The 26,791-nt window shown below is 38.8% G+C and overlaps 1 protein-coding gene across 2 annotated transcripts in view; it reads right to left on the reverse strand.

Moving 5' to 3' along the window:
- LOC111657091 (zinc finger protein 385C-like) overlaps positions 1 to 26,791 on the reverse strand; it is a 75,280-nt gene that overhangs the window by 2,728 nt on the left and 45,761 nt on the right. For both annotated transcript variants that reach the window (XM_023409078.2, XM_023409079.2), the window contains 4 exons: positions 10,129 to 10,283; positions 8,441 to 8,548; positions 3,625 to 3,802; positions 30 to 407 (listed from right to left, as the gene is read on the reverse strand). In XM_023409078.2, the coding sequence (XP_023264846.2) occupies positions 30 to 407; positions 3,625 to 3,802; positions 8,441 to 8,548; positions 10,129 to 10,283 (819 nt within the window). The remainder of the gene's footprint in view (positions 1 to 29; positions 408 to 3,624; positions 3,803 to 8,440; positions 8,549 to 10,128; positions 10,284 to 26,791) is intronic.

Genomic DNA, 26,791 nt, shown 5'->3' on the forward strand with positions numbered 1-26,791 from the left:
TAAGTGTTTTAGTATCATATAGGACATACCACTACAATGAGCCTCCAACTGGGAGCTGGAATTGACCGTAACTTTGCACGTAGGACAGTGAAGATGTTGTTTTTTGTTGCTCTTGGCTGCCTTAGCCTCGTCCACCTTCGCCACCTCCTCCTCACCTCCCGTGGCGCTTCCCTGAAGGTCAGAGCGTGGGGCTGAACCGGTGGCCGGGCTGCTCCCGTCCACATGGGGACTCTCTGAGGCTAGATCAGAAAGCTGAGAGGCAGGGGGGACTTGTGGGGACAGCTGAGGAGAGCGGCGTGCGGAGGAGGAGTCCGTGGATGAAAGCTGCGAGGAAGGAGTGTCTGCCAGTGAACTCCCCTGGGTGTTTTCAGTTTGCTGGGGTGCAGGTTGAGAGGAGGTGCTTGGGCCTGAGGATGGAGCGATAAAAACAGAGGTTACACTATGACCCAATTTATATGTGATATTACAATATGATGTATATATTGATATCATAGCTGAATAAGGATAAACATCTGTTAATGCAAAGTATACCATTATACTATTTTGGGGAAGACTACCTGTGTTCTCAGATGGTATTGTATTAAGTGCAGACAGAAACTTAGAGAAACAACCATTAATCTTTTTGGATATTGACCAAACATTTATAGATATAGTTTTACATTTTGGGAAATACTAAGATTAGAGGACATATCTGTCCAATAAGTTTAAAACAACAGCCAGCAGCCATTATAATAGCTTAGCATAAAGACTGTAGGCAGGGGGAAAGAGCTAGCCTGGCTCTATCCAAAAGGTAAAAAGCTAGGCTAAGTGGCTGCTGGATATAGCACTAACGTTTTAGTCACTGATTACAATTGCACCTAAATTATAGTGTTTAATATAGTGTCTATGTTATACGTTATGAAATGTTCATAAAGTGATCATAAATCCTAGTAGCAGGACTTACAGTAAATTATAGCATTCTTTTAAACTGAATTTTACAATATCTATACATATCAATTAATGCATGTATTTCCAAATCCACATATAGTTTTTAAGATTATAGCATCTGATTGTTTTTTTTAGCTTTGACATTTCTCCTTTCTCCTGCTAACTATTAAGTGTGTACCTGCTGCTGTGCATGGTCATCTGCGACATATAATTGCCAGTACAGGTAAAAATAAATCTATAAACACGGTTCTATAATATTATGGCAGTACATGATATCTACACAATCAAGTTAGAAATACAGTTTCTTGACAAATGCAAGAAGAGAAATATGATGTTCCTGTCAGTTGTTTTGTTTTGCCTACCTGTCATTTCTTTGTTCTGTTTTTTTCACATAACCTTGTTATTATACTTTTTTTTTTCATCCGCATCTACTTATTTTCCTTTTCTGCTCTATCATCTCTTTAATTTCCATATCTTTTCCTTATTTTTTCTGCCATCTCAATCATTCCTCCTCCTTCCCTCTGTCTCTCTTTCATTTGTTCACTCCCTCTGCTGAAGCTCCCTCTGTGACCATCAATCAACAACCATGGCAACTGCTGAATGTAACAAGCTTATCATTATGTGGTTAGACGGAAATTGATAGGTGCTGGAAGAAAATGGGAGGGGGAGATCAATAATGAAAAGGAAAGGTAGACAGAGCAGAGAAAAGGAAGATAGCGAAATTTTTTAGTCAGGCAGAATGAGAAGCCGAGTGACAAATGACTGAGAGAGAAAAAGAGACCAAAGTCATCAAAGTTTTACAGCAGCTCTTTTGTAGGTAGGGTTGCTGAAGAACCAAGAGCTGTAACATTAAGAATATGGAAAGGATCCTGGGCTGTGGCCACCATTAAGGCCACTCATGTCCTTGGTATTTTGTCTGGAGATTTGTGTATTTTAACAAGCTAAAGTGCTGTTTACATGGACAACAGAGTTATACATGGTGGGTTTTACAGGCTGATACCAGTTTTTTTTTTTTTTTTTTTTTTAAACACAGTTACAAAGTAAAGCTAGGTAATATGAACATGGTCAGTGAGGGCATATCGGAGCACACCTTCATTGTTTGCACATAATTGCAGTGCACTTTGCACAAAAGATAAAAATGGATAAAGTGCAATATAAATGGGGTGGCCTTCAGACCTGAGGGGATCTTTTTATGATGAGTTCTTCATTGGTTTAATTTCATCTCGTATTAAATGAAGAATTATACAATGCTATTAACATTAAAATGGTAAGACACTAATAAGACACTAATTATTCCATAAGCATCTCTTTGCTTTGAAAGATCACACCAACTCAAACCATCACCATTTACATCTGTGATTAATTCTTAAACTTTTATTAAACTACTGGGCGCCGGTCGCTGGCTTTTCTCCAAGTTCCTAAACCCTCAGAGCTCAGAGGAGAGGGTGGGGCCGTATGATATTCACACTCAGTCCCGGTCGGTTGTGGAGTGCACCACGGCGTGGCTGAAATGCTAAAGGGGGGTTGCCAGGATGCGTCAGGTGGTAGATTCTAGAAAGTCTAGATCGCCTTTCCCCGATATAAACCCTGAATAACTTAATTTCTTTTCATCTCAAACACAATAACTGTGGAGAATTGTGCGTGAGTAGATTTTTTTTTTGAAATCCTGTAATTTTGTGAATATTTTGCAGATATTTCTGTAAACGAAAGCTTCAGTGAACACTCATCTGTCTGGAGAGCATTTTGTTGCACCTCTGCTTCTGTCTTGTGCACTGAGCTGGGCAATAAAGTACCAAAGCAACTTGCAAAGCAACTTTCACACTTGGCTAATCTTTAGAGCTGAGACTGTTAGTCAATTAGTCAATTAATTGAAGAAAAGAAAATTCATTGGCATCATTTTGCTTATTGATTAATAATATGGGAGTTTTACTCAAGAAAAAATTACAAACATTGCTGATTCCAACTTTTTTGCTGATTACCTGCTTTTCAGCAGTTCCATAACATCTTGAATTGAATATCTGAGTTTCGGTAAGACAAAAGAAGACATTTGAAAACATCACCATGAACCTTGAGTTTGAAGAAAAATTCTTGTTGCTACTACCATTTAAATTCCAACATCTACACTAACAGTGAATCTAAAAATAATTTTGCAATTAGAAAGATAATTGACTAGATTTGTGTTCTTCTGTTTTATTCTTTGCTACTGAAATTAGCCACTGCTAATGGCTACGCAGGCTCTCCTCTGGTCGTCCATGCTTCCACCTCTTCCCTCTTTTAATCTTCTGCTCTTAAGTCTGAGTTTGACATGAATCATGTAGACATGTCAATTAACAAAGTGACAACATATTTCATGATAGGAACAAGAAACTGCAAGTGAGAGTTGTGTTGAGCCGCTGTTGATTTACAAGCATAATCAAAATCAAAGGAAGCAACCCTACGACATCCATCGTCAGATTGCAGACTTCAGATGTCAAACTTCTCTTTTTAAGTGCTTTAAGGCTTCTCATCTTGCAGAATGTCTTTGCTTGATGGGAGTAATTACCTATCTGACAGGGCCAATGATAGAAGGACAGGTAATAGCTGGTAATTAGCCAGTTGAGTGACAGCAACCAAGCCTTAGTGCTTATGTCTCTCCAATTACCACTAATTACTCAGAGGATGGAGAGAGGGTGCTTTTAAAAAAAGAAAGATTTATACCTTTTTTGTCTTTCACATGTGAGTCTGTTGGCACCGCTCCTCCTCCCATCATCCCCCTCTCTCTGTCTTTTCCCGTTGTGGATGGACTGTGTCCGTTCCTCTGCCGGTTCCTTTGGGTCTCCAATGCCTTTAGCTTGCGAGCATGCTTGTGACCTTTGTAGTGGGCCTCTGCCTGGGTCTGACCATCACATGCGCACACACATTCACACAAAAATATGTACAAGCAGGCAGAACAAGCAGAGGGGAAAGTCAATGTCGACTATATGCACTGAATCACTGATTAAATTAAAGTGATTAAATGGACAGCATGAAATCAGTAAACTGTAATCTTTCCATCTGTTCCATCTCTCTGGCTTCACATGCTTCTATGGAGTTGGGGAAAAATTATGCGATTGAGCATTTGACTCAGAGGAAGAGTCACCATTTCGATCATCATCGTCATCGTCATGGTTGTGCACAAATGAGCATCAGTTGGACTCATGGCATCTCATGACCATCCTCTGAGCTCACTGGCTCATCTTTCCACTGATTTGTTCTGACACAAAATGGCCCGTGTCCGTTCTGCTGCAACACAAAATGACCTCTGTGCCTTCCTCAGCGAGAGAAAACACATTTGTGGCAGCGTGACAACAGATGCATGCAGATTTGGGATCCAAAAAACGGTTCTGAGTGGCTGTAGATAAAGCAAGACATGCTCTACAGTGGAAGATCAGCTTCCAGCAAAGAGAAGTGCACCAATAGTGAAACAAAACAGCTGAAGCAAAACACAGTTATCTGGGAACCCATACACACATTAGTATTTCCATAAAAACACATCAAATCTTTACACTTTGTATGCACCACATAGCTTGAGAAAACAAACAGCAATACAATAAGTAATTTTGATATTGTTTTGTTTCTCATTTTCTACAACAATACACACATAGCTACATAATAGGTTTTATATTTTTCATGTTTAATATTCTATAACATTTTTTACTTAGCAAACTCAATTTGCTGATGAAGACCGTGAGAGGCAGATGAAAATCCAGGTAAAAGCTGGTAAGTGAACCTTGAGTTTTATTATTATTTAAATCAATTAATTTTGATCAAATTGCTATGACAAAATGTCACAAAGTAACTATATTAGACCTATTTGTTGTTTACTACTGGATAAAAATGTTACCTCTTTTACATATTAAGACATTTAGAATATAATCACAGCAAATACTTTGAACTGCCATAGTAGGGAAAGCACAGGTGTTACTAATAACACTAATCAAGGACCCTGAAACTGAGGCAGCTATTCAGCCCTCGTTAATCATGTTCTTTACACCTGTGATTTTCCTACTGTGACATGTCAAAGTGTCCTCTGTGAAAAAGGTGTATAACCTAGTCTCAAAAGGTGAAAAGTTCAGTATAGCTTCAGCAAACTATTCACAACATCAAGTGTACAGAACAAGCAGAAGTCATAAAGGGTATAAGGCTGGTGATATTCTGTATGTTTCCTATTGTCAACAAATCCCATGAAAAGTCCAGAACCAGTACGGCCTGTAGTGTAGCTGGACCCTGAAAGAGCTTATTCCTCTCTGCTGCAGACCTTCATTATTTTTCTATTATAAAATACCCACAATGGTGCACTGGGTGACATGTTCTTCCATTATGATGAACTAGGGCACTGTAGTTTACACCAATCAGCCACAACAATAAAACCAGTTGTTGTTGATTGGTGTACAGTATATTAAAATCAATCCCACATACACTGTGCTGGTGGTGTAAATACTCACTAGAGCGCCGAATGTGTAATAATCTGCCACTGACAATAGACCCTGACAAATGGTGTATTTACTCCTATTTAAGCTAAAAAGAATGACAGTGCCCAGCTGTTGAGCTTATTTAGCCCTTTTTTTAATAAATGAAACAGTATTTGTGACACATAATCTTCAGTAATGAATGAATGGGCTTGAGGTTGAGGTAGGGAGGTTGGATGGAACATATTGTTGGTTTTGTTCTTTTTGTGGGATTTGTTAAAAACGAGAAAAATATAAAAACATAACCAGCCTTATTCTTTAAGAGCACACACTTTTGCAACACTAATCGCTTTCTCTATATGAAAAGACACAAGTGCACTCCCTAAATCGACAAAGAGTCTGAGTTTGGAACAGTGTAACAAGACTTCAAGTGTCCGGCTTCACACAAGGCTGTTAGATAATTTGTCAATGCTCAAATTATCCATTCCAGTTTCCAGGCACACGCTGTACAGCCCCTGCTAATGTACACTCAAACTCATAGTGTGTAGAGGTGATCTTTTAGCGACTGTGTGCACAGAGTGGAGGGGATACAAGTCTCCCATTCAACACTTTGCATAAAGCTTGGCCTGCTACACAAACAGAACGGGCACCACCGTGGGTCAAAGTGTGTGGTGGGGAATTCAGGGCTGAGCAAAAGGGTGTATGACCCCTTTGGCTACGTTGAATGTCAGTGCACATTAACCATTCAGCGTGATTTTCAGCTGAGTCAGAGGGATGAAGCTGCTCTCATCTGCATACTACCGAACTATCTGGCATGCCAGTGTAGTATGGGTTTACTATGTTCCATCATAGTAACCTAAAAAAATAAACCAATAACAACAACAACAGAAAAAAACCTGTTAAAGACACCTGAAAGAGTCTGACCTCTGCTGACCTTGATTCAAGCAGAATTTACACATTCTCTCACCACTGATGCCCAAACTCTTCATACACAGCGAGCAGCAGCTGTCCTCCACAAAAGGGCAACACAATTATAATATCATGTTTGATCCTTCAGGGTTGAAACTTTCATGCTTTTTCAGTGAGTTTACAGCCTTAAAGGAATAATTTGGAATAGTCTAGTCTATTTCTGTCTTACATACACCTTTCATATTGTAGTTTATATGTTTCAGTTATGAAACCGAAACCTATAGACTACTACATATTATATGTAGTAGTTATCAAGTCATTGATTTTTGTCTTTATACTTAACAAACAGCTTCAGCTTTCCATTACGGTCAAATTCACAACCTCATTTAATTCAATAAAGCACTCTCCTGCTCTCTACTCTGCTACTTCAGCCACTGCCAAGATGATTTTACAGCACTATATCATTGTTAACTTTAGTGTAGGTGGGCGGTGGAAGTAGCTGTAAACACTTATTATAACCATATTAAGTTGTTATATATAACATGTTAGCAACATCCAGCAGACATGAAGCTCCATCAGCATTTATTTTGAGCCACCTGTCAAATCTAAACCCAATAGTCACTCTCCTCTTTTCCCTGTTCTGGTCTCCACCAACTCCTGAAACAGATATCTGCCTCTTTAGCTGCTAATTGCTCCACTATGTTCACAAGCTAGTCACTAACTTTGCCATTTATTGTTGGGCAACCTGCGTTTCATTGAAAAGCAGGTTACTTTTCAATGAAACTGGCTGCCTGCTGCTGAAATGACTCTAGGAGAGCAGTGAGACTGAAACAAAATAGTGAAGTTGTGGGCTGTATAAAAGATGCTAAAACACATGTAGAGATAATGAGGGACTACAGAGTCAAGTGATAATTCACTGTGGGTTTGTCATGACAAGCAACCACTTGCATCCATTGTTAATAGAAAAATATTGATTAGAGCAGTGTTAAAAAAGGCCCATTGTTATGCCCAAATTTCTTCTTCTTCTTATTATTATTTTTTCCATTAATTTCTTCCTCAATTTATTACAATTCCTCATTGGTATACTCAATAAAAACAACTCTAAACTAAAATAACCAATTAAAATTAGCACAATGAACTGCTGCCCTTTTTCCCCAACTTTGGATGGCAAGCTGAAGCTGTAAGTCCAATGTGAAATTTAATGGCAGACGTCTGTGACAGTGAAACCTATGTACCACACAAGCAGTGAGTATAAAACACAAATAGACTTTAAACATTCTGAACTATTCCTTTAACCAATTTTCTTTGTGGGGTGCAAATTCCAGCTGCTCAGTGCTGCCCCCTGTTGGGACCTGGTACCTGCCTGCAACCTGGCATCCAACTCCTGGGTCAACCAGCACTCTCAGCTCAGCTGCAGGTAGCACAGAGGGGAGGAGGAGAGAGCCTGTTAGCTAAGAAACAGACTCCTGACATCATCACTATATGTCCAAAAGTAAAGAGTAGAAAAAGAGAAAGAGACAAATGAGGAAGTAAGGGTAGGATAATGGTCCATCACCAGTGTCCTGCCTCCTTCAAGTTTCACAATTCATACAAAGAAGAGTCATTGTCATTCTGCCAGGTTCCTCCTGACAATATAAATGCAAATATGTGTAAACAAACTCCACAGGAATGGGAGCCAAATGAATATGATGGTGTGATAAGGAGAAAAAAACCCATAGAATTAGCTGACTGGTTTCCTTTTAAAAACCCAGTGATTGATTAAAAAAACCGAAGCAGCAGAAGTATGCTGATTGGCCTGATATAAAGAATAGCCTGTTCAACGTTCTTTTAAGACCAGTTGTATGTAAACATATTAAATGTGGTTCAAATATGTGGCTGCCTGACAGCAGAAATAATCAAAAAATAACCTTCAGATAAGACAATCTGGCAAAGATGGCTTTAAGCATGCATCAACGGGGTTAAAATGTGTAACACTTAGTAAGTGAGATAATGTCTCATGGGTTGATTTAATTCATGAGTACGCTCTACCAAAAAACAGACCGTGTGGTCAAAGTTAGTTTTCCACCTTCCACCAAAGACTTTGTCCAATACAGTTTTACCAGTTGAAAACTCAAAGAAGCCAAAACCTTTCTTCTGTGACATCAGCTAAAAGACTGACAGTGAAGTGTCTGACTTACAGTGGAGTTGAAGCGCAGGTGACAGATGTTACAGGAGATGATAGGTTTCTTCTTGGGTGGGGCCACGCCAAAGGTGTGGTTGATCACTGCCTTCTGCACTGGGTCCATCTACGAGATGAAACACACACACACACACACACACACACACACACACACACACACACACACACACACACACACACAATGTAACTACAAAGTCCCCAGGTCAAGTCCGGCCTCTGGGACCTTTGTTGCATGTCATCCTCTCCGCTCACCTAAACCTGTCATTCTCCTCTTCACAAAATTGTCAATATTTAACACACAAAACAATTTTTGCACAAATATGTACAGCGATTAGAAAATGTTTGTAATCTCCCAGTAAATCATTTATTTTTAATATAGATTAGATAGAGTAAATAGAACAGATTAAAAGATACTGACAAATATTTACTGTAGCATCAATAAAAGGACTGAAGTACGAGTAAGACTGTTGTTCCAAAACAGAGACACTTAACATTCATATTTAGGGCAAACTGCTTCCTGTAACTCACAGCATCAGTTGGACATGTTTTAACCTGTTGTGTAGAGCAGAATGGTCTTAATTAATTCAATAAAGTGCATTTCAGTTTGTTGTCGTATTGTGTTCCTAGTGTAGTAGCATAGATTTCTATCTTTCAGTTGATGAGTTGGCCCTGAATAAGCACAAATATACAAAATAATTATCCAGACTGCTTCCACCATCTTTCAGGTCAGTGAAGAACGACTTGTCAGAGCTGATTTGTGTGATTTGCTTGATTAAATAAAATAAAAAATTTTGCTTTGAGTCATCCTGGGATTGAATGGATTATCGCACAGTTTTATGTTAAACATCGATGTCTTTGCTGAAGAGAGATGATATTTTTCAGAAAAAAAGATGAAGAAATTGCAATTCATTTCACACTTTTTAAAACCATCTTTTTTTGGCCAATTCTAATCATATTTTCAATCCCTACAGTGCAGCAGTGTTAGTTGAGTCATATTTTTAGCTTTGGGTGTCAGACAGGAATCTTTTCCCAGCCTCCCACATGCCTGATACATTTAGCACTTTCCTCTGATTAGTCTCATTAAGGGTTAAAGCTAAATGTAGACTATAAACATCTGCTGCTTCACCATTCAGAGCCAGACCAAACATATACAGCATATGTGTGTATGAGAGAGAAGTGTTATATTTGGGATGTGTTCATCATATGTTTACCACTGGTTCAGAGCTAAATGATATTGAGAACCTGCCAATGCAGACCTGAAATATTTTCCTATATAACATGACAACAAATTGCACATTCCAAGTGAAATAAAGTTGTTTATAAAACACATGCTTGACATTTTTTGCTTCACAGTTTTCCTTAAATGATTTTGTCAAGTCATTCTCCCAAACAAAGTTTTGTTCAAGCTGACGGCCACAAGTGTTGCAGACAAGAGGCTGATCTGTTTTTTCCATTTTTCAATTCAAAATACATGTAATGCAACATTATAGCTTCACGTTGACTTTCTAAATTATATGCCATTCTGCTGCATGTATTGCATAATATCTGTAAACACACATATGGGGACTTTAGTTCAAACTTGCTTTGGGTTTGGACAGAAAAAAGTTCAGGTTCTGTTTTGGGCTGGAAACATTTTCTCACTGTAGCCTGATGCGTTTATATGAGAAATGTGATGCGGCATCTCACCGTGTTGAAATTGGGGAAGAGGCTGAGCGGCGAGGAGCCGTTGACTCTGAGCGGCAGAAAGTGCTCCAGTTGGGCGTGAGTCTGCGGCTGGAGGGCTCGACCTGGCAGAGGCAGGGACCCCAGGAGCGGGTGGACCTGACTCTGGGACAGTGCACCTATAGCAGGGATGATCACAAGTACATAAACACATCAATGTGACAACTGTTTTCTCTAACTCCTCTGTAATCTTCTCTATCTAAAAATCACCTTTGAAGATTTGTCGAGAGCCACCACAGCACATGGCATATGAAATCAATGTTCCCTACAGCAAAGGATTCACTCAGAAAAGCTTTAATGTCTTTGGTAATAGCTGGAGATAAATGATGAGCGCCTTTCTGTGGCCTTTTCCTGCTTCACAAGTCCATAGTTTATCTTGACAAATGTCTCTGGCCTTTAAACACAGCACTAGTGTGTGTGATTGTGGGGTTTGATTCTTTCTCAGATCCTTCAAACAGGTCACTCAAGATAAAGAGTAAAGGAAATTTGACTGAGGTTTAAGGTGAGTTGTAGATAGTACATACTGTACATTTTTAAGTACATATTTGTTTGGTCTTTTTTGCTCACCAATGTTCTATCTTCTAGCATACATTACTTTACCTCCGAGGTGTTTAATCTGATGAACCCCACAGCAATTTCATTCAAAATCACATTTTACTTTGAAACCTCTTTCCGCATGACCTCTCATCTGACCACGCTTTATTTTGGTTGCCTTGAATGCTTTCAGACCGCTCATGCTTTAAAGAACACCACGGCACTGACCTTTGTCTAGACCCAAAATAAACATTAGTGTGCTCACATTAAAATTCACACTGTCTTACATAAGCATGGTGTCTAGAGAATGTCTTTAGTGCCTGTATACTGAGGTTGTTAAGTTTAAAATGTCAGAATAAAAGAATAAAATAAATATAATAATGGATCTGGATCTAGTGTATGTGTGCATGCTATCTTTATGTACGCATTTCTCTGTTACAAAATGTACAATTTTGAGTGGATTTTTTAATGGAAGTTCCATAGGTAGATTATTTAGCAGTATAGATGGTAACATCATATCAAGAGTGTTTTTTGTTGAGATAAGGTAGTTACTGCTCCTTTTCCTCAGGTTAATTGAACTAAATTTATTTCTGTAGGTGATTCCCTACATTTCCCTGAATGATGATGAAACGAGAATCAAACTTGCTGTATTCATTTGGGTTGGGCCTGTACAGCTAGAAGGCAATGCTGCAGCAGAATCATGACAGTATGTACATGTCTGTTGAATGTCTATGAGCAGACGCTTCAAAGAAGAAAACTTAATTCAAAGTTAAGTATTTTTCTGCTCTTTGCTGCCGAAACTCCATTTTCGCTGCGGTTGAAATATCTTAAGGTAAAAAACGGGAAGAAAAATCAGGGACGTTTTAAAACCAGCCATCTGTGTTTATGCAATATAATATCATGAGTTTTTCTTCCATTTGAAAGACAGAGCTTGACATGGTATAGATTAAAAATGTGTGGTTAGAGAGGGTGGAGGGGAGGTCTGGCCTTAGCGGGGTGGAAAATGTCAAGAGGAGGTTGATGAGAACGCTGGAGAGAGAATTGGCTGGTTGGTGGATTCTCCTGCATAGAAAAACTGAATGAAATTAACTGATGATGGAGGATAAAGAGAGATGACTCACTAAAACACAATGTACACATTTACCCTGACTGAAAAATTAATCTCCCTTGGGGTAAGATAACAAATAAAATTGCAAATAAATTGAATTCTCAAAACATAGTAAAGAGTGCAGTATAGTATAGAGTAAAAGACTGTTGCCGAACTAGTACCAAAACATAGGATATCATTAAATGTACTGTTCATGTACACTTACTGCAGAAAGAAAATGATAAAGTTGGATGTTATGATGCTATTTCAACCACAAACCACAACAACAATAGAACAATTTCCCCAAATTTTCTGCTTTTGCAATGTGGATTTCATGTTTTATCTCTGGGGAAGAGGCAGCTTCGAAAGTCCTTGAGCATTAGTATGTTTTTACTAATCTGGTTTCATATTCAAAATGGTTCTTGAAGGCTGAGCGGAGGAAGGGGACAGAACAGAGGAAGGCGAATGGAAAAGGAAAAACAATCTTTTCAGATTCAAAACATGCATTTTATCAACAGTACTGCAGAGAGAATACTTAATACAGGCACATGGTTATAGTAATCATACAAAAGGGTTTGAGCAGAAGCTAGAGAGATTTGTTAAATTGTTTCCATGCAGGTGACCCAATGTTTACTTCAGGCAACAGCTAACAGAGCAGCGACAATCACATCACATCTTGTTTTATTATTGCCTGCAGCTACAAATGCCTCAGGGTAACTTTTCTCTGGCAGAGAATATAACAAAATGTAAAAGCTTGCCATAATTTGTTTTAAATCTCATTCAGAGTAATCCAAGCAAATGCCTCATTGGTAGTGAAATATGCAAATGTATTTTGGAGTCTAGACAGCCATGCTTGCAGCTCCTTCAGGCTCAGTCTTGCTTTGAGCTATTGCTAATGTCCAGCATGCTAACATGCTCACATGATAATGCTTAATGCTTATAATGTTTACCATGTTCTTAGTTTAGCATGCTAACATTAGCTAATTAGCACTAAACTCAAAGCACAACTGAGACTGATGGGAATGTTATTAGTTTTGAAGTCGTGAACAAACTGATGATGTTGCTAGATGAAGGGTTGGGGGTGGGGTATGAACTTTTGCACAAAATGTCAAGGTAATACAGTCTAGACCAAATGTTGTTATGTTGCTTGTATACTATTCTCATAAGAACAGACAAATTGTGGAGCCGTCATAAATCAAGGCAAATTTAAATGTTATATTTTGGGACTGAAAAACATGAACTACTAAAACAGATTTAATTCCCACATCTGGTCATCAGACGGACCAGTGAGGGGTTAACCACCAATGCTTCAAAGTCACAAAACATTCAAACATGGGGGACAGTCAGCGCTAACACCAACTAAACATTCAACTTAATAAAGCCATATTGTTACATTTTAATCTTTGTTGTAGATTATTTGTTGTTTTATTTTGGTACAGTTTATTCTGTTGATTCAGAGAATTTCCACCCACTCCAGTGTACTTTGCTAGTGTTTAGATTAGCGTTTGAAGTGAGAGGCGTGATTATAATTATTACTGTTTATTTGCTCCTGCATGTGTAATGAGCACCACAGATCTCCCTGGTAAACACACATTCGCAAAATCACACACAAGTAACACGTGTATACTGATTGAATTTGTTTTTGATGAATTCCATTTTCATTTGAATGTTCAACCAGGACTATTCATGTACTGCTGATGCCAATAAAGTCTATTGAATTGCATTACACTGAATCAAGAGCAAATGAAAGAGTGGCGAGAAATGAGAGAAAGTGAAAGAGAGACATTGAGAGACAACCACAGGCTGATGAGAGACTGTTTTTTTTCCCTCTGCTAGGCCGATGTGCTTAATCTGCCTGTCAGTATGACTTTTGGGGACATTGATTCCCTCTCCTACACAAATCTGAAATTGATCTCATTAATCTCCTACGCATATATTCACAAAACACATCAGGGCGAGACGTTTAATTAACTGCATTTTGCACTGAACAAACTAGAAGCTGCCATCATCTGTGAGAATTTGTCCAACATCAGGCAACGAAAGGAACACAAGTCTGACAGGATGGTACTTTTCAAGTTACCCATCCTGTCTGCATTCAGAAAGTGTCACAAAGGCTTCCTGTCATGGGAACTTGACAAGATGGACGAAAGCTGTGGTTATATTAGTTTCATCCAATCATACTAGGAATGTGTTAACCAGCAGGCTTTGATTAGTTTTATAAATAGTCACTCATCACTATTAAAACTTCATGAGCTCACAGACATGAACTCAATAACAGCACCCATAAGCTAAAAGAAAAAGACTAAGTGCAGTGGTTTACTTAACCATCAAAGATAACCTCACATTCAAGGAAAACAAACCAACAAACATTGTGAAAAAGATGTCTGTAAAACTGTTTACAAGATACCTCACACTGGAAACTACTCTTTGTAATGTGATGTCATAATCCATGCCTGTATTGTATAATGAACTTTCCTAGACCCAGGAAAAGTGAGGGCTTTTTGTGACACTATCTGTGTAAAAGTCTATGAGCTGTTCAGGAAAGTGGGGGAAACACTTATGTGCATGTGGGTCGTACAACACAGAAGCAAACCAAGAAGCTCAAAAACTTTTTTGGCTTATGCACCAGGGGAGAAATTTACGTTCAAGTGAGTTGGATCTGTCTTTCAGTGCAGCACTTCCTTAAATACAGTACATCAATGGCAGTAAAGCAATTTTGGTGAACTAGCTGCGCAGGAATTGCAACATATTCATCATATGATGCACACTGGCCCAAAAAACATTTTAACCATCCACAATTGTTGGAAAGGGATTAGCTCTTAAACTGTCAATCAAAAACCCCACAAAAATGATTTTGTGTATCATGAGAATTTGATCCATTTGTCCAGTAACATTGTATGTAATAAATAATTTTATCCAATTCATGTGTGTGGGAAGCCAACAGTAAGAAGCCGACTCCAGCCAGCGGAAGTGAGATGTACATGCTCTCAACAGGCTCCTCTGGGGAAGGACTCTAGTGTTCATACTGTTTGGGCTCAAGAAGCGAGCTGGAGAGGAGGAAGGAGGAATGTGGAGGCTTTCTTGGTGAATGCACCATGTGAGCAACTTTTCGCACAGTACTCACTTCTCCTTAATACACCCATGGCTAAGCCCTGTCCCCGCTATGCTTGTCAAGCTTTCTGTAGTTGAACAGCACAAATGCTGTTTGCTGTTTTCAGCTGACTCATTTTAAATTACTTTTTTTAAAGGTCTTAAATATGTGATGGCTACATATGCTAAAAGTATGAGGCTACAGTTAAATACATGCAAAAAATGTGCATCCTCACCAGATGATGATCTCAAGTGTAGAGCTACCTTAGTTTATTGAGTATTATGATGATGTCAAGTGTAATGAGGAAGAAGTATAATTTTTTTACTTTTAACATTACATGAGTAAAAGCTTCTGGCATGAGGACTAACTGCTGCATTAAGCAAACATTGAGCTAGCTTGTGTCATGTTGGCTGGGGTTGTTGGGAGTGTAAACCTCACTAAAAAGCCAACAAAGAGCATGACAGAGCTGCTAATGTTAGCCTAAATTCTGCTGACATCCAGGACTGGCTTCCACATACTACAGAAATTATGCAGGGGGGCTTTTTTTTTTTTTTTTTTTTTTTTTTTTAGCATAAGCTGTAACCCCACAAACTATCCAATATGGTTCTCCTGGGCTGTGGAAGCAGCACACTGTTCCTAGTGCAGGTAGTAAGCTATTAGCTGCACATGATAACAATTCCAGGTGAGAGCAGGCAAACACACTGTTTAATCCATTACACATTTACTCTCAGCAAAAAGAAAACAGTGAATTGAGCAGGGGGTTGTGCTTGTGTCACTTCTGATTTCCCCCTACGTTATGTGTATTATTCCACACATTAAAATTAGCAAGTTCCCACTCTCTAATCTGTATTCACTTTCTTTTTCCATGCAGGAAGATAGCTTCTTCCATGGAGGCTGGGAGTGTAGGTCACAGCAACCAACCTTCCCTTATTGAGAAGGGATAAAAGATTATGAGCTGGAGAAATTATAGCACCTTGAAAAAAAAACTGGGGAAAAGCTTAATCTCTATTATTCTCAGGATTAGTCTCTGGGTGACTCAACATCACAGCAATCACAGAGGGAGAGAAATGGCATCTTTCCATGAAGTGCGGAAAAAAGGGGGGATGAGAAGCTTTCATAGCTGCGAATCAGAGCGAAAGCATCAGAGGAAAGGCTGCTTTGGCTCGTTTCATGGTGAATGCATTTCCTAGGATCATCTGTCTGAACCGGGCTCTCTGTCTTCAGCCTGAAACATCATGGCAGTGTGGAGGCATGCTCTCATTTCTGACACCTACCAACATCCCCTGATGAGCCTTCTCTGTGTGGTGTTAATGCTTTGTGACATTAATGTGAAATTAATCCACAACATTTTGCAACAATATTACCATCAAAATATGTTAATAAATGATGCATCTCTGGAGATTGATTTAAGGATGGCAGCAGATTTGGTCAAAGAGTGCCAGAGCTGGTGTGGTGTAGGTGACTCTATATCAAGTCAAATGGCAGAAGGGAAACTTCAGTGCAGATTATTTTAGTCCTGTGGGAATATTTTTCACATTACCATAGATATTATATGTCTGAGCTTTGATTCTCAGACCAAGCTCAGTTTGGCTTGACTTAACCCCATAGATTTGGGACAGTATGCCCTCTAATTTCTCTTTTATTCACTCAAATCAAGATTCATTGTATTCACTTTGTCATCTTTTCCCCTCTCAATGAGACAAAGGTATATAGCAATGTTTTGTTCGGCCTACAGTCGCTAACCATGTACTTTTTTTTTGTCCCCTCATTTTGGAAACCACAAATGTGCAAATGTGTTTGTATAATATCTGGTGTTGACATCGAGGTCTTTACACATCATAAATCTGAAGCCAGGCCCGCGGTGTCATTTTAATGGTCTATTGAGCTGGTTAATATTAGTACTGAATAAAGAGCTTGTAATCAAATCCCATTAAACAACTCATTCCTGTTTGTAATATATGTCAATAAAAACTTTTATTATAGAGACAGAATGAGTATTTTGGGCACATGGTATGTTGTGTTACTACAGCTAATAGCATATAGTATTTAGTATCATTACAAACATATTACACAGACAAAAGAGCCTATACAAATTGTGTTCATATACTGTATAATGACCATCTCACACACTGTATGAACTGCTTTTCTCTCACCAAAATGTTCTCTACTTCACCAAAGCCATCACAAGTCACTACTGCAGAGTCTGTGTATACGGTGCAGATCAGAAAATCCTACTCACTCTATCTTTAACTAACACTAATCTTTCTATTTGCAGACTAGCAGTCAGTCATAACAAATGGTTTAATCAAATAGAAAGGATTAAACACTGAGGAACGTGGAATTTAAATACTAAAAAATGCTGCCTCTGTTGACAAGGTTTTTTCTGTTAAGCTTGCAAAACACATTGTCAAATAATGAAAATTGAATGGTATGTTTTCCACTCCACAATAGCATGAAGCTCACAGCTTTTTTGAGTCATAAAACAGAAGTGGTTAGTGCACTGCTGCTTTTGCAGTAATGATGATGCCATTCATTGCTTACACAACAAGCAGAGAGCTAGGCATTTATGATGAGCTCTGGTGGATGAATTAGCATCCATTAAAACTGCCATTGACAGCTCCGCTAAGCTCTCTCCACTGGAAACAAAAAGGTGGAGAGTGAAGGTCTAATTTCCATGATGGCTTAAAATGCTGCCCCCGCCTTGCACTGTGTGGTCTTTAAATAAATCATCTTTATTGTGACAAAGTACATTTAGGGCACGACTGGCAGCCAACAGGCAAATTCTCCCGCTGGCTGTCACTGTCTATTTAAACTCACACAGCCACAGCTGGCAGAGCCAGCGGCTTCGTGAGAATTTCTACCTGCAGGGCACCATCCAGTCCAGATCAGGCTCCCCACGGTAATCTGTCCTAGTTTCAACTGGAGTGTTGTGGGCCCCATTTTCACCCCAGGGTCTATAAACTTCTATTGAATTTGTTCAATGTGAAATCTAGGACTGGTGTCCTCTGGTCACAGAAAAATCTCAGGAAACTGTGATTGGTCTAAAAAGGACGTAAGCAGAAGCAGCAGCTCTATTGTCCACATTCATTAAAATCAAAATAATCAGGAGATTCAAAATTAATCACGTTTTTACTGTCTTTTCTGCTACGCTGCTGGGACAAAACAGCAGATCAGTAGCAAATGTAAGCTAATGCTAGCTCATTATCGTGAAGTTTACAGGAGGCTGTCAGCTTGCAGAGACTTTTCATTTCCATAGAGTTTCCACAAGGCATCAGTTTTATTTTTAAGTCTTTTTAGTCTAATGTAAATAGACCAAATTATATTCAATAACTGCCCTGTCTGGTACAATAAGAAAGTAATATTCTTGGTATGTTCTGGTGAAGCATCATTTGAGTTACTATAACTATGATCATTCATTTCCAAATCATGTTTATGCCAAGAAGATGCATTTTGAAAACAGGTTAAACATCAAATCAAATTTAATTCACATGATGTATTCAGAGTTAACACTTGTGATTCTGAATCTTTTGTACTAGCTGTAAAAGGATAAACAAACACTGAAAGATAAAGCTGATCTGCAGGGAATGAGCATAAATACACTATCAGTGCTGCTCAGACAGAGCAGTGTTTGTTGTGTTGTGTGTTTGTTTCCTTTATCAACCCTCTGCCCTTCCATAGCTTTCTGCGCGTCTGTATCAAGCACACTTAAAACAAACTGCCGCCATCTGCTTGAAATGAGATAAGCCTGAGTCCAATCAGGCCTGCTGAGCGGCAGTCAGCAGATGTGCAGCACATACTTATTGATATTTAAAGTCTGTGTGCAGCTTTATCCGCCTCATGAACTTAGTAATTAGCAGCTTTCTGTCTCAATGCCCCTCTCTGAGCTGCAATGAAGCTGTGAGTTTGAAGGGTCGTACATTAGCGGCTTCAGAGATGACAACTGCTTACTGGTGTGTTTATCAGGGCTATATTTACGAAGATAAGCTAGCATCTGTAGATTTATCACAGAGGTCAGTAATTTTAAGAGCTCTCATAGATTGTTAAAGAAAAGCAACGTTTGCCTCATAATTTGGGGAATAGTAGTGATAGTCTGGTTTTCAAGAGTTGGCTAGTTGATGTCCTTTCCTTCCATAAAAAATAACAAACAAACAAAAACATTATTTATTAGTTCTATGTGAACTGCAATAGAGTGCTGCAGGGATGACTTATTTTTATTGGCCAATAAGAAAGTTAGCATTACCCTGTTTCCCATGACTGAAAGCCAATGTGATTTTTCCATTGGATTCCAGGTTTTAGGACTCATTCCTGCAGCACTCTAGTTAGCAACCTAACCATTAGCCTCCTTAAGGTGGAGTGCTAGCTAATCAACTAACTACATTAGATGGTGGAGTTACAGGTTATGTTAGCCTGTAACTCCACTAAAACGCCTTGTTCACAATGGCACATCCACTGAGTAATGTTAGTATGGACTGCGTGAAAGCCAGTCAGACAAACAAACAAATAAAATATAAGCTATTAGAAGCTTAGTTCATTCGAGAAGTAATGAAATTCCTTCTGGGCGTTCCTGATATATTGCATTCACAAGAATGTGAGATCACCGGGACCTTGAACTTTGACCACCAAAATCTAACCAGTTCATCCTTGAATCCTAATGAAGGTTGGTGCCTAAAGGTGTTATTGAGATATTGTGGTCATGATAATGGGATGGATGGACGGTCATAATATTGCCTCCAGCCCTGGTTGTCGCTGGCACGGAGGAATAATAACTAGCTACACACTGTAATACAAAAATAATGCTGCTCCTTTATTTCCATGATTTCTATATTCATCATCAACCAATGAGGATACTGATTTTTATTTTAGATTTTTTTTTTTTTTAGATCTGTCAGCTTCAGTCTTTTGGCATGCTATCAGGTAGCCATCAATTGCACATGTAAGAACCCTTTTACAGGGTCAAAACCTTTTCAATACACAACAACATACAGTGGCTAACACCACTCACCTTACATACTTCACTGCATCTAACCTAATCACACATGTTGACATGAGATGCATGAATCCTAATGGCGAGCACTTGAATTTTCAGTCAACGTTTTTTGTGCAATGTCATGTCTCCTGGCAGCTGCATATTTCAGCAGGTTAAGCATTTTCTGCTTGATTTTCGAGGCACGTTGCCGGAATTAGAGGCACAATATTTTCATTCATGTCAGCATTTCAGCAAAATACCAAAACGTGAATGCATTTTGCTGACAGAATGTGCAGTTTGTGTGTGTGTGTGTGGGCCTGCCACTGTGTGTGCCTCAGTGTGTGTGTTTCTTAAATTGAAGCATGTGCCATATTTTAGCCATTTCAGAGTTTCTGTAACAAATGACTTAAATCTTTTGCCACCACTCCAAAGAGAGATTTAAAAAACACAGAAAATGTCCTCAGTCAGCAGCTGGTCATGTACAGTAGCCAGCAGGAAGTAGGAATACTGAAAAGCCAACTTCACGCATGTCAAAACTTAGAAATAGTGCTGGCTCTTCCATGTCTGAGGAGAGAGCAGTTTTTACTATTTCACTTTTCCACAGTTCTCACAGTTTATGTAGACAGCAAGGTTCAGAGAGACGTAGAGCCACAGGCTAACTACTCCAATTTAAAGGACTTGGAATAGAAGGTGCGTCAGTGCCAGTGTTCACAAGAATCCATTGCCCAGTATAGTGACACAAAAAAAAAACCTGCGTCAAATGAACACATTCTCATTTTGCATTTGCATCATGTGGGGTTGTTAAGTTTCATTATAGAACTGGATATCCTTCCTTCATATGACAGAATTCTGTCCCTGGAGGACATTGGATTTTATCAGGTAAGTGCAAATGGAAACCATGTCCTTGTTTACAAAAATTTGGCCTCTGTGGTCCATGAATAATCAGCAACAGCATTTGGCTTTTAGTTTTCAAGATACTTTTTCATGGAGCAAAGTGTTTAGGGTGAAATTTTGGACAAATTGTGATGCTAAACAAAAGGTCATTATGTCAATTAAAAAAAATCATGGCAGTGAGTAGCCATACTTTCATGACAATCATACCAGCAGCTTTGGAAAATAGTGTCCTCTGGACCAAAGTGTTGAACCAGCCAACAGACTGACCGACTTCAGTGATTCACTACATGTGCACTATGACACTGTCAGATACAGTACAATATCGGCCAACTCATTCACACAGAGTTTAAAGAAACATATACAGGACAGAAAAAATGCAAATAAGTGACAAAATTAGACATGTGAATAGCAGGGTAGTCTGTGTACACAGTGCAGGTGCCATACTTCGATTGTTTCCTAGTTAAGGGAGACTGAAGCTGTTTGGACAAGTAGCATTATACAGTCTGATGGCTGTTGACTTAATGGAGTGTCTCAGACACCTGAGCTCGCACCTTCAGAGGATGAGAATAATTGTTTTTTTAGCCGTTTATTTATCCCAACGCTGATGCTGGCTCCCCAGCACACCAACACAAAGAATACTGCACAGTGTATTAAGAGTGACTGTTTCATGTGTTTTAGAGGTGGTGTGATTGCATACAAAGTCAGGAGAAAGATGCAAGTTGACATGGATTTGCCTCAGTTGCTTAGATGTAAAGATGCAAGATTTTTAATGTTTCAAGATGAGAAACAAAATGTGTGTGTATCCATGGCTATGAATCTGCCTCGTAAGTGTACAAAGACCGACTACCACACAGTGTTGGTGCGTCCATTGCCATCTGGCTTACAGCTAATGTCTGTACAGTTGGTTCACCGGCAGTTTTGGGAGAATAAACAGAAGGAGGAGGAGGACCAGTGATCACATTCGAAGCTAGGTGAAACTTTTTGGAGCTGGTACTGGCACCATACTCTAACCTCATTTAATTCCACTTATAACTGATGCCATAAAAGTAATGGAAAACTTTGAATGACTGTGATTAGCTTTTGGTCACTGCAAATTAAACCACTGATCATAAAATGGTTGTCATGATGATCATGTGTCTGTTGGCGAGGATTCACGTATCAACCAGTCGCCTGTACAACAAAAATTTAATAGAAAAGTAAAAAGATTTCAGTGACTAGTTGTTCAACTTGATGTGGGTGAAAAAAGTCTCTTGGATTATGCACGAACAGTACACATCGTCTCTCTTCAACAGTACCTCTACACTGTCAAACTTGTCAGGTTTGATTTGCATCCCCCAGGTTTTGTGACGCTGTGCTACTTTTTTACCTTTTTACACTTAATGGTGACACGTAAATGGTTCCTTGCTCTGTTGGAAATCCATTACTGGGCATCGTGGACCATATGACTGACCTCTTGGGTGATGTACAAATTGTCAGCAGCGAGGGACGGTAAGAAGTGGGCAGGTAAGAGGTGTCTGGGTGTTGAGGGAAGTAGGCCAAGGATGCCAGAGACAAACCTAATGAATACCAAGTTTAATCATTTTGTGCTGTCCTAATGTTTCTGTAGTGTGTTCCTGATAGTCAACAGTCAGAAAACTATCTACGTATCTACTCTGCATCTCCATCATATTGTTTCTATATAATGTGCTTCTCTCAGCCCTTAATCCAGAGGTTATTATTTGGAAAAAATAAATATATCTGATTTTACTTGAATCATCAGGACCCACAGCAGGTGATTTAATCTCTAATGCATTAAAGAACCTTTTAGTGTCCTCTGCCAAAAAGTGCACTAGAGCCACTATCTGGTCACCAGAAATCTTGAGGCTGCGTAAACTCCTGGCAAATCCAGCATATAACAGAAATCCATTGCATGTGTCTAAACCATTAAAATAACTTAATGTAGTAGGTACTGGCATGCAGGCTCCATTCTCAGGATACATTTGAAAAAAATTTTGCCTTCATTTTGATGCAGGATGTGAGTCACTCGAAGCTTCAACATGTACAGCTAGAAGTTTGATATGATTTGGAAAAGAAAAATCATTGCAGAAATCCTCACATCCTCACATTTAACTGTAGGGATCCCTGTTTTTCTCAAGATTCTCATTTTCTCTTTATGACAAATCAGATTTCACTGGTGTGATGAATCATAAATATAAGGGGGTGTACAGTTTAAGAACAATCATGCCATTCAAACTTACATCTCCTCAAGATTCACAACTCGACCCTGCAACTACCAAAGACGCTATAGCCACACATTCATATATATGGAGGTAGAGATAAGTGTAAAGAGCAAGGTGACCATGGGAACTTAGATGTACGATAACCTCATGTGCATGACCTCTATTGATTATGATCAACCACCAGCAAAGTAAAATGTGTTTATGTGCTTATACGAACTGTGGAGACCATCTGGGGATAAAAGCCAGGTCCCCACAAAGGTTAACATTACATTTTCAGGCTAAAACTTGTTTTTTTTAAAATTGGATTTGGTTTGATTAAGGCCAGGGTTTGGGTTCAGCATATTTTGCATGGCTTGGATAGGGGTAAGCATTCAGCAAATGATTGTAATACAGTGCATGTCCTCTTAAGTGGCAGAAATGTGTGCGTGTGTGCGTGTGTGTGTGTGTGTGTGTGTGCGCGCGCGCATGCGTGTGTGTGTGTGAACTCCCACAGTCATTAACAGTCAAGCTAATCAAACTCACACTGTCAACACTCTACAATGACTGATTGGGGCTGTCAGTCTCAGTTAGCAGGGCTGAGGTAAAGGAGGGCACAGAGTCTGCTGCACCAGCCAAAGATTTGTAATGAGACTCACAAAATTAGACAGCCTGCCGCATTTTTCTATTCAGACTGTATCGAAATGAGTTTCTGAAATTCAAAAAGACTGGTGAAATGAGTGTGATGTGCTCAAATGTAAATACAGCACACGTCCTCTATGTACAAGAGCAAGATAATGTGTCACGATAACATTAAAAATAATCATGTAAGAGAAACAACTACACAAGGATTTAACATTGAAAGACAAGAATGAGAAGTAAAAGGTAAAAGCCTTTGACTTCAACAACGAGTTCAATTCACAGTTCATGCAAAGATGTTCTCTTATTTATTAGACGCAACTTTAACCGTTACATTAAGCAGAGTTGTTTATCTAGGTTTAAAATATCTTCTTGGCGGTTTTTTCACATGGCGACACATGGTATCTGTAAGAGTAACACAGTTTTTATTACTGGCACAAATTTACACCATAATCTTTAAAATGTATACAACACTACACTCACCAAGCACTTTATTAGGAAAACCTGTGCACCTGCTTATTGATGGAATCAGCCAATCATGCGGCAGCAGTGTAATGCTCAAAACCATGCAGAAGCAGGTCGGAGCTGCAGTCAATGTTCACATCAAACATCAGAATGAGGAAAAAGTGTGATCTCAGTGACTTTGATTGTGGCATTGTTGTGTGATGCACTCGTGTCAACATGGACCAGAATCTCAAGGGAATGTTTCTAACATCTTGTCGAATCCATGACACAAAGGCCTGAGGCTGTTTTGACAGCAGAGGGAGGCCCTATCCCGGATTAGAATGGTGCCTCTAATAAAGTTCTCAGCGAGTGGATGTTGTCACATACACACAAGCTGATACTGAGTAAATCCAAAATGACAGTTGTGAAATCAAGTTGGCATGTCATAATGTATTTGCACTGAACTTAAAAACTTGACTCTGCGCTGTTTCAAGGACTGCGGTGGCACAAATAAATTAAAATGCTCTCACTTACTCAAGGCACCGAGTCACAGTACAGAAGATTAATTAAATTTGTTCTCTAAGATAATCTGCACTATCAGTATTGCAATTAAAACCATACTTCACCATCTTCATTACCCTTCGATTAGAATAATGAGTCATTAACGATGCTGCATGGTGAATATGAGCCCCAACAGGAAAATCAATGGTCCCATCTAAACTGACTCATGAACTTCTGGCTCCTAAGACATTTGAAAAATTTTTCCACAACATAACATGAAAACAAGGTTTGTCTCTCTCCACCCCCACACAACACAGTTTAATGTCTCATAGCCAATATGATGGGTATCATATTAGCACATTTGATTTGCATGACTAATATTATACAGTATATTCCTTGTAAATGATGATTAGAAATACAGTGACTTCAGTTGTGGAAAGACATTTTTATTTTTGAAAACTATATTCTTGTTTCCTCTTAGGGCTAGTTTTGTATTTTGTCACACAGACAGGATATTTTACTTTATTTTAAGGTAAAATCGCATTAGATAATCATTTCATGGATGTAAAGATTTTGCTTTTAAAGCTCTAAATTGTTACAATTTAGCCAACTAAACCCTAATTAATTAAACCTATTGTGGCTCTTTAGGAAGATGATTTGTAATTTAAGTCAGGCAAATGGAAAAATACTGAACAGCAGCTGGTCACTGAAACAATGTGTAAAATGTTTGTGTAAATATTTAATGTGTATTAATAAAAATATTAAGATGATCATAAAATGTATTTTTCCTTAGCTTTAAGTTTTGTAAAAGGAAGATTTCTGGCTGGTAAAAGGTAAAATAACATTTGACAGATTTTAGTAACGACCAGGAGAAAATCAAAGCACCACCAAAACACAACTACACTTCATCATGGCAAGCAATCACTGAGGTAATTTGTAACCTGCAGCAGGTTATTTTAGGGCTGATCAGATAACTATCATTTGTTGCAATTTAAAGCAATTCCCTGGTGTTTTTAAACCTCTAAAATATAGTAAATAAATTGTATGTGTGAATGGGTGGTAAATTGGATTTCAGGATTTTATTTTTATGACATTGCACCGCACAGCTTTGAACCAGCACAAACAGGATTTTAGTCGACTGTAGACTTTAGTCTCACCTGCTTCGAAAGGGGATGAAAACAGGTGAGCTGTCACAAATCAAGCCAGCCTGTGTCACACTTTACTAATTCGCAACCCATTTCTTTCTTCGTTTTTTAAATGCATATTTTCACCATTTGTTAGCTGACAGTAGAGAGCAGCAGAAAACATGTAGGAGGGGGAACAGGGGGCTGACAACTGAACTCAAATCTCATGAATGTGCCCCAAAGCTTTGGTATAAATTATTTTCCAATGTCAGAATGAATTAAATTGTCGATGTTTTAAAATCTTGTTTAAAGTCTCACACAACTTAGGGTTTTCATAATTTTAATATGTTTTATTGTTCTGTTCCATTGATTCTATAGTGTCTATTTTTTCCCAAATTTAAATCCTATTTCTACTCAATGTTTATTCTTTTATGATCCTGTGTTTTATTGTATTACATGGTTAGCTTTATCATGGTTGGTTCTGTTTCATGTTTTCTCCCATACTCATGAATCTCATGTCTCTGAAAAGATCCCCCTCCAGACTTGAGCCAACAATGTGGCAATCAAATCTTAGGCGTCTTACACCACTGAGCGCAGTTAATTTCCATCTGAGGTGCAATTGTGCTGTGCGCCTCTGATCACGTAATTACGAAAACCAGTCACCATGTCCTACTGTAGGTGACTGCTATTTGCATCGCTGACTGTGCTGCATGTGGTATGATACATGGAAACAGAGCCCCCAGTGTGCATTATTACAATGTTGTGCCCCTGTTGTGATTTATTATAAATGATTTTATCCCATTTAGTGAGGTAAAGACACAACACTTGAAACTCCCTCTGCCTCCAGTTTCTACTGCCTCTTATTTTTTGTCTTTTCCTTATAAACAAAGGCCAGTGAGAAAGACATTAATCTCACATCTGAGAAATATGTTCTTTCGTCCAGGATTTTCTCACAGTGTCACATCTCTTACATATTATACTGAACAAGGAATGAGATTCATATACATGGCCTGTCACTGCAGCTTCAAAACAGAGCTCTTGACGAGGGGTGGAGGGGTGGGGACAGCTGCAGCATGGCCACCAGGCAAAACTCTACAGTTATCTCCTCTCCAACTGTTTCCCTTTGATCTCCATAATCTGCCATTTAAAGAA

This window comes from Seriola lalandi, unplaced genomic scaffold (genome assembly GCF_002814215.2).
Source record: "Seriola lalandi dorsalis isolate HSWRI2012SDOR001 ecotype SW California unplaced genomic scaffold, Sedor1 jcf7180002054383, whole genome shotgun sequence".
NCBI lineage: Eukaryota > Metazoa > Chordata > Actinopteri > Carangiformes > Carangidae > Seriola > Seriola lalandi.